Source organism: Blastocystis sp. subtype 4, assembly GCF_000743755.1.
Source record: "Blastocystis sp. subtype 4 strain WR1 chromosome Unknown seqid_0422, whole genome shotgun sequence".
Taxonomy (NCBI): Eukaryota; class Bigyra; order Opalinata; family Blastocystidae; genus Blastocystis; species Blastocystis sp. subtype 4.
The window spans coordinates 1-8,633 of NW_014569125.1; the positions used below are offsets into that span (position 1 = coordinate 1).

General features: G+C 40.0%; 3 protein-coding genes across 3 annotated transcripts; 2 read left to right on the top strand and 1 right to left on the bottom strand.

The window, feature by feature from the left end:
• Nucleotides 1-140: 140 nt before the first annotated feature.
• On the top strand, nt 141-1,379 carry JH06_5513 (hypothetical protein; the record flags this gene model as incomplete). Its single annotated transcript, XM_014669732.1, has 4 exons — nt 141-282; nt 312-467; nt 502-564; nt 595-1,379. The coding sequence occupies 4 exons, from the start codon at nt 141-143 to the stop codon at nt 1,377-1,379; spliced, it is 1,146 nt and encodes a 381-aa protein (XP_014525218.1).
• Nucleotides 1,380-1,675: 296 nt separating this feature from the next.
• JH06_4725 (hypothetical protein) lies at nt 1,676-2,504 on the bottom strand (the record flags this gene model as incomplete). Its single annotated transcript, XM_014669733.1, has 3 exons — nt 1,676-2,101; nt 2,126-2,174; nt 2,206-2,504. The coding sequence occupies 3 exons, from the start codon at nt 2,502-2,504 to the stop codon at nt 1,676-1,678; spliced, it is 774 nt and encodes a 257-aa protein (XP_014525219.1).
• A 457-nt stretch (nt 2,505-2,961) lies between these two features.
• JH06_4726 (hypothetical protein) lies at nt 2,962-7,923 on the top strand (the record flags this gene model as incomplete). The annotated part of the gene is made up of 2 exons (XM_014669734.1): nt 2,962-2,998; nt 3,029-7,923. 2 exons carry the CDS (start codon nt 2,962-2,964, stop codon nt 7,921-7,923), a joined length of 4,932 nt encoding a protein of 1,643 aa, XP_014525220.1.
• Between the last annotated feature and the right edge of the window lie 710 nt (nt 7,924-8,633).

Below are 8,633 nucleotides of genomic sequence, written 5' to 3' on the forward strand. Positions count from 1 at the left end.
CTATTACCAGCAAATGGCTTATTATCAGATGGCTTATCAGCAACAGATGATGGCTCAACAGGGAAAGAAGTGAATATGATTGCTAGCATTCTGTTTGTTAGAATTCCCGTGACAAGTACATAGAATATTCATTAATAACCATGATTCGACGGATTATCGCTTTTGCAGTTATTGTATTTGGAAGTTTCGTTCTTCTTATACTCTGTTCTCGCAAAGGCAAGGACACTTGGGAGATACAGCACTATCCGGAGAACATGTATTATCCATGGAAGGACAAACGAGGTAATGAATGGTTTTGATACAAACTGTAGACTATAATGAAATTTGCAACAAAATGAAAGCCTATATGAATCAGAATCATGCAAAACCTATAATAATCTACGGAAGTACGGGAGGACTTGGACACAAATTTATCTGTGCATCCCATGGTGTGTCTGTTGCGATAGCTGGAAAACGGCCTGTCAAATGTACTTGATGTTTCATATTGATTCTCATTGTTAGTTTTCCTACCTCACAATTTCTGGTCTGTGGTGAATCCTTGCTTTAATGACAGGTTTGATGGAAGTGCGAGTTCATACGACGTCTAATGAATAGGTATTGAGGGTCTACCGGTTTGTTCTCGTCAGCAACCTTGTTTAAACGAAACTAATAGAGTAATTGACGTTCAGAATCAATTAAAGAATGAGGAGCTTGTATATATAGATTTTAGACCCCCAAATATTCTTGTTATCAATTCTACCATTGTGGCCGATCTGAAACGGGCAGAAATCCTACAACCAGGTGATTCTTTTTTCGATTATAATCACATTTTGTTCCGTTTGATGGTAAATCCGTCGAAGAGCTTTCGGAAAATTATTTTAGACGAAAGTACTCGAATGTTTCAAAAGCGACCAGTATTGGGTGTTCAGATCCGGGCAGCTGGATTACTTGCCGATGCGAAAGAGTCTGTGTCTTTTATCGATGAAGAAGCACTAGAAAAAGTTCCTAGTATTATTCTCGATACAATTCGACAATTCAATTTCGATAAGACAATACAGGGTATCTATCTATCTACCGACAGTAAGATTGTTGAAAACTTTCTACAAGAGATCTTGGGAACTGATTTTCCTATTTTGAAGACTGATATGTATAAACGAGGCCATTCTACAGGTTCCCCAAAGGAAGATGTTGTAAAACGAGCTTTGTTGGATGTGTATATGTTAGCTGAGTGTGATGGTCTTTTAACAACCCAAGGAAGTGGTTTCGGTGGAATCGCACAGGCATTGTCACTATCACCTTTAAGAGCGACAATTCCAGTTCAGAGAAAGAAGGTTATAGTTCCAGGAAGAGGACATAAATGGTATGTTTGTTTGAACCAATTGATGGGATCTGAACCATAATTCTTAGATATCCAACAAACAAATCATAACACAAACTACACTTAGGAGCGAGGAATAATGGTATTGAGTCCAAGGAGTTGGGCTGTCTGGACCATCAGAGTCTCCTGAGGTACAAACACCACCTTGGTAGTGGACTTGGAGCAAATCGTCTTCAGAGCATCAATGTACTTCAAAGACAACAGATACTTCGTTGGATCATCACTACTTCCCTCTAAAGAACGGGTAATCTCTTGAATCGAACGAGCTTCTGATTCAGCCTCATTCATCACAGCCTGAGCTTGACCACGAGCTATCCATCATTCCGTCCAGCAATCTCTACCTGATGCTACAATACGCTGGGCCTCTCCCTCTGCCTCTCGAATCCTCTGATCTCGCTGACCCTCTGCATTGATAATAGCAGTCTGCTTATTGGCCTTGGCTGTGATTACCACTTCCTTGTTCCGGAAATCAGCATTCTTCTTCTGAGATAGCACATCCTCCAATGAATCAGCTTGCACCTTCTGGATCTTCACCATATCCACTTTCACGCCCCAGGCACGAGCAATCACATCCAGCTCTCCAGAAACACGATCCAGAATAGCTGTATCCTCAATGATACGATCTACATCTAGAGATCCAGCCACATCACGGAGTTGAGCCTGCAACAACTTTGAAAGTACATTTGGGAGGTTTGTCACAGAATATGCCATCTGCTTGGGATTTGTGATATGGTATTGTAGAACCTAGGAGTCATCAAAGACAAAAACAACAACAGCATCCAAATAGATCTTGGCATTATCACGCGTAATCACAGGTCTAGAGTCAATCTTCTCTAATCAAATCCTACTGTCTTGGGAAATCCATTACAGCATTCTGTGTCGAAATTGTATCAGAACTCTTGACAACAAGCTTTGTGTAATTCCCCTCGCTCACAAGATAACGGACCGAAATGAACTTGGTCCGATCCATAAAAGGAATGATGAAATTCGGTCCAGGAGTCATGATCTTGTAATACTTCCCAAGTCGTTCCACAATCACAGTGTCTTTTTCCTTAATACATCGGATTCCATGAGTAATCATATAACCGACGAACACAACAACAAGGAACCAAAAGATTCCTGTCATAATCATATCAAACGTATCCATTTTGCTATAAGAACTGTACAAGTAAAGAACCTAATGACAAACAGAGAGTATTCGTTGTAGAGATGGATTCGGTTCGAGAGTCCGCTAGGAATCGGAAATAACCGTTTTTTTCGTCTGAATAATAGATCATTGTAGTTGTTACATTTTCGTGATTACTATTGATATTTTAGTTGAATAGATAGTTACAAGATATTTGGAAGAATTGGTATGGATCATCCTCCATTTTATTACAACTACTCTGTTGTCGTATCTCATATCGTGTTGTAGTCTTCCGGATAATAGGTAGAAGTATTCCAGGGTTCTGTAAATTTATTACTGCAGATAGTTCTTTTCGAGTGAAAACCGCCAGTTATACGCCTTTTAATTGGATGAACCATATCAATACTGTTTCTCCAATCATTATTCGAGATTAATCCTTACCACTCGTAGAAACCAGAACAGTATTATTTAAGAGACTATGATTCTCTCACAACTACTGACTATTGTTAGTATTGGTACTGATACCGATGTCCCTTGATAGTTAGCTATCCTTTCAGTATCCGAAGAGATATGTGAAGAAGGGAAGGTCTTTGTTACGTTTGAAAAGAAGAGTTTATCGTACGCAGTTGAAGAGTCTTTCGTGGTCACATCTGGAAGTGCTGTTCTTTACACTAGTCCCGTTTTCCCTAACAATCAAGTGATTACCAACAGGGTGTGTTTGGATGCCACACCTAATCTCATCTACACCCTGGAGATGAAGGATAGTGCGAATGATAGTTGGAGCGCAGGTGCTTATTTGGCGATTTATGGCCCTTACGACAACCTCGTCTTCAAGAACTATATGACTGAGAGTACATTTGAAACTACTATTTTTACTGTCAACACACCAGTTCCCAAGGAAGCATCATGGAAGTACTCATCAAGTGAGGAGAATGGATGGAAGAGTAGTTCGTTTGATGATTCCACATGGAACATCATTCCAAGAGAAACAACAGTACTGGGAACTCAGTACTATAGAATTCCTTTCATTGGTGTTCCGGATATGGCAGCTGTTGATCTTCGATTCTATTATTCTGAAGGTATTATTGCATATATTGATGGTGAGGAGATCTATCGTGATAATATGGTTGATGGAGAAGTGAATACGATGACACCAGCTACAGGCTCTTACATGTCTCTAACATATCATGGTATTATTCGATCGGCAGATATCGTTCGTTTCCCTTCATCAATTCTTGCTGTGGAATTGCATTTTGAAAACTTGGAAGTCTCACACACTGTAACTTTCGATGCTTTTATGGCCCTTATCGCTCCGAATGTAGAGGATACAACATGTATGATTTATGGAGAGAGTCCAACACTGACCAGTAGTGGTGGATATCCTGAAGCTGCCTTTAACTATCACAAAACTGATTATATGTACATATTTGTGATTTCTACTGCCTGGCTTCGTTATGAGTACACCTCAACTGTATTACCTGCGATCAATGGAATTCGTATGTATTCAGGAAACAGTGAGAGTAACCAAGTTACGGATTTTGGCTTTTGGGGTTCGTCCACGACTGCTACTGATGATTTTACCAAATTCATTGATGTCACTGGATGGAGTTTTGCAAGAAGAGAATACAAGTATGCCATTTCTGCTTCCCAATTCACATCCTACAAATACTATGAACTTCGTGTTACCAAGGTCAATAGTTATTCTTGGAATGCTGTTGAAATCCAGCCTCTTATTTGCAATACGGCTCCTCCTTCAGCCATTGTGTTTGAAGAGACTTCATATTCCTATATTGCCCAGTACCAGAGTGTTGATATTCGACCAAAATCAAATGAATTCTCCAACTGTACAGTGACTCCTGCTCTTCCTAGTGGTTTATCACTCAACATAGAGAATTGTTGGATTGTAGGAACAGCTAGAGCGAGTTTGGAGACTACTGAATTCACTGTTCATACAACTCAATTTGGAGGAATCTCAGGAACATTCAGTCTAACGATATCAGAGTGTCACGGAACGATGATCAAACTTGTTCGACTTTACACTACTTCAGCCAGTAAGGAGGGAACCACAGTGACAAATATGGAGACAGGAGAAGTTTTGTATTCTGCTCCTATAGGAGAGAGTCGTCCAGAGCAGACAACATGGGAACAATCGATTTGTGTTCCTGATGTTCTTCTAAAGATTGAAACTTCTTGTGAGCGTGTAGCCTGGTCATTGGACTCTTTCTTTGAGGTGTACAGTTATATTGGAGGAAATGAGTTGGAACAACTCTTACGAATAAAACACGACACATATCTTTCGCTTCCTACTGTGAGCTACATACGAACTGGATATGTGATGCCTGCCTATAGCAACTGGTATGCTAAAATGGATTCAATTCCTTCAGATTGGATGAGTGATTCGACAAGTGGTTGGACTCAAGGTTCCTTCGAATCATATCCAGCTGCTCTCAATCAGATCCAACTGTACAAGACATTCTTCACAATCTCTTCGTTAGATACAGCTGCTGGATTCATTCTGTTATTGCGATACAAATATGGTATAATTGTGACAATTAATGGAAAAGAAGTATTCCGCAATAATATTGAGGGTGATTTGAACTCTTCAGCTACTGCTACTGGACTGTATCAATCAGTTATCTATCGTTCTGTTTCGCTTCCCATTCGTTCTATATCAGGATCTACCATGGTGGATTATCTGCATGAAGGTCAAAACACGATCGCTGTAGCTACAGTAGCCATTTCAGCTACCCAGAAGACCCAGTATTTTGATGCTGCTATTCGTCTGATGGGTACTGAGGAAGAATCACGTGTAATGGGTTTTTCAGTGACAGCAAGCAACAGTATCTCAACTCCAGAGAATGTATTCTCTCGTCAGTACACTCGAAGTATCAAATCATCGTATTGTTATAGCAATTGGCTTCAGGTCGAGTTTGAGAATGACAAACGTGAATGGATTAGTTCTATTATATTGACAAATGATTACTCCAAAGTGGATTCAAATGTCAAGACAGTAACCGTGAAGGCGAGAAACAATGATGATGAGGACTGGAATCTCCTTGTGGTAATCTCTGGATTAACGTGGTCAACAGTAAGTCAGCGTCGAAAGGTGTGGCTTCACAATAACAAACCATTCAATCAATATCGATTTGAAGACTTCGGATCTGGTTCCACGAGTGAATGTGCTTGGAATCTTCAGTCTCTTGATATGATGAGTGATCGAATGCAGATGGATATTCCTCCCTTATCATTTGAAAGTGCTTCAATCTTCCAACACATCGAGATGGCAGAGATTTATCCTTCGTCTTCCTATTACACTGATTACTCTGTGGTTCCTGCCCTGCCTTCTGGAATCGTGATTGATCCATTCACTGGTGTATTGTCAGGAACGACTCATGAGCTCCATGAAAACACCACATATACCATTCATGCAACGAGTATTCTTGGAATATCTACTACTACTGAGTTTTCTCTTGCTGTAGAAATATGTACTGGGGATCAGAGACTGATTACGGTTGTAATTCATGCTGATAATTATGTTCGAGAGAATGGTTGGAGACTGTATCAAGGAAGAGGTAATGAAACTGTTATCAAAGGAAAAGATACATTCCCTGTCTCTCAAGGAGTCTTCTATTTGGACTTTTGTCTTCCTCACGGTATTTATACATTTGAGGGACGTGACTATAATGGAGATGGATGGAAGGTGGATTGTGGATACAAGATGACTGTGGATCAGGGAGCACTGAGCTTTGCAATGGGAATGGTGAATAGTGGTACAACACCAACAACACATCAGACTGTATTTTCGTCGTATCTTCCTTTTCAGATTCAATATGATGATTGGAAGGTCAGTGACCAATATCAAGAAGAATGGAATCAGAGAGGATTTGACGATTCCGCATGGTCTGTTGTGAAAGCAGAAGAGATTGGTCAACACTCTACTGTCACAGTGTACATTCGACGAGTCTTTGACATTGATTCCTTGGATGACTATACTGTGTTAAATGTACGTGTGCGATTTGGAGCTGGTCTAGTTGCCTATTTCAATGGTAAAATGGTGGCTCGCTATAACATGCCTTCAACATTCGATGATTCGACTGTGGCCACAGCCACACGCGATGCTTCACTCTTCACAGTGTTCCATATCTTGTTAACTCTGGATGGAGCCACAGAAACTGCGAATGTTATTGCTTTTGAACTTCATCGTCATGCTGACCAGTCTTCAACGGTTCCTGTTGCTTTCGACGCTACTGGTGTTTTTGGAGTCAGTACGTGTTCGAGTCTGTTAGATGAAATGGTGGTTATTGATGGAACCCAACCAGAGGAAGGATCATTATCAGATTTATTTGATATGGATCCTATTGGAGCAATTAGTTTCCCTAATGATGATGGTGATTATCTTCATTTTGGTAGTACTAATCAAATGGGAATGCGTTTCAATGCATGGGGATTTTGGGCTAATAAACCATTTACAAGTTGGTCTGCTACATTTGGAGGAAAGATGATGGAATTGGATGAGGATCGCGAACTCACCTCTTTTGCTCGTACCAACTTCGATGGTCGCTCCTATCATTCATTCGAAACTCCTCTCGGAATGATTCCATTCGATTCATTGAAGTTGACAGTTGATTCTGGAGCTATCACAGCTCCATCAATCACATCTCTTGAACTTCTTTTCTGTAAGTCTGTAGGAAAGGTTTGTCCTGGTGTTGGTGAATATCCAGCTGTGGGAGATGGTCAAGTGTCTCCTGCATTGTGTCCAACTGGCTTTAGAGGATATGCTTATCGTAACTGTACGGATGGAGTACTTGGAGAGGTACAGATGGATCGCTGTTTGTACAAAGAACCAGAGAATCTACGCTACAAAGATACATCTCTGCAATTGGTGGTAGGAACCGTTGTGAAAGTGGAACCACCAAAGTATGATAATCTGATTACTGTGTTTTATTTGAATGATAATTCTACTCTTCCTCAGGGACTGCAATTGGATTCAACAACAGGAGCGATCACTGGAATCCCTACAGAGGAGTTTGATTTATTTGTGTTTACTGTTATGGGAGCAAATCCAGGTGGTGTTGCTGCAGCCACCATTACACTCTCAGTTCGTTTAGGTAGTTGCCAAGCTGAAGCCGGTTTCCCTACAACCGTTGTGGGAGAGCGTGCTACATGTGACTGTTCATATTATGGTAGTTTTGTGGGAACACAGTCTCGTTTGTGTGTTTTAGGTGAAAAGGATGGAGAATGGAGAAAGACAACCGGTCTTTGTGTGTCTGTGTCATTGCTCATTGTTTTAGTAGTTGTTGTTGTGATTGCAGTCGTTATTCTCCTTGTGTGTGTTGTCAGGAAAATGAAAAAGACAAAGGCTGCAGGGGGAGTTAAGGATAAGAAATCAATTCCACTGAAGGCGAACAAGGAAGTCAAGACGAAGGATGTCAAAGTTTAGTTTTCGTTTGTGGTTATGGAGTCTGTTGGTTCGAATACACTATTGGATCCATTGTTCTGCTATGAATTCTGATAATATGGAAGTGAATCAATGTCGTTTCACTTGAAACTAGGAGATGGATGATAGATTGAACATTTAGGTGATGGCCATTATACTAATGAGAATGCTTACCTTATGACTGATTGTTATCTTTACTTGTGACACTAATTATATCACAAAAACCAGGAGAATTGACTTTGGACCTCATAACAGAGAATATAATAAGTTTACATGCTTCTCTCAATGGTCATCAATTCAATTGTGTCGATTCTCCTATCGATTTCATGAATTACTAGAACAACAATTATTAACTTAGTGACAACAATAGATTAGAAGAGTAATCAAGGATTATTTACGAATCATGTGAATCAATTCTATTGATTCCCGTGATTCAAAAACGACTCAGTAGTCTGTGGTTATAGCAACTCCAAATCAGCGTTGATGAGTAAAAATGAATATACTAAAGTCACCTATACAAAACCAGGATTGAAGGAGACGAATAGAGAGAATTGGAAAGTGAAGGAGTACTTGAAAGAGAGTGTATTGAATAGTAATAAGAATTGTATGTTGAATTTGAATGTTGATAAAGGAGAAATGAGAGGAATATGTAAGAGAGGAGAAGAAGTGATAGAAGTGAAAGAGAATGAGAATGAAGTGGAATTGATGATAGT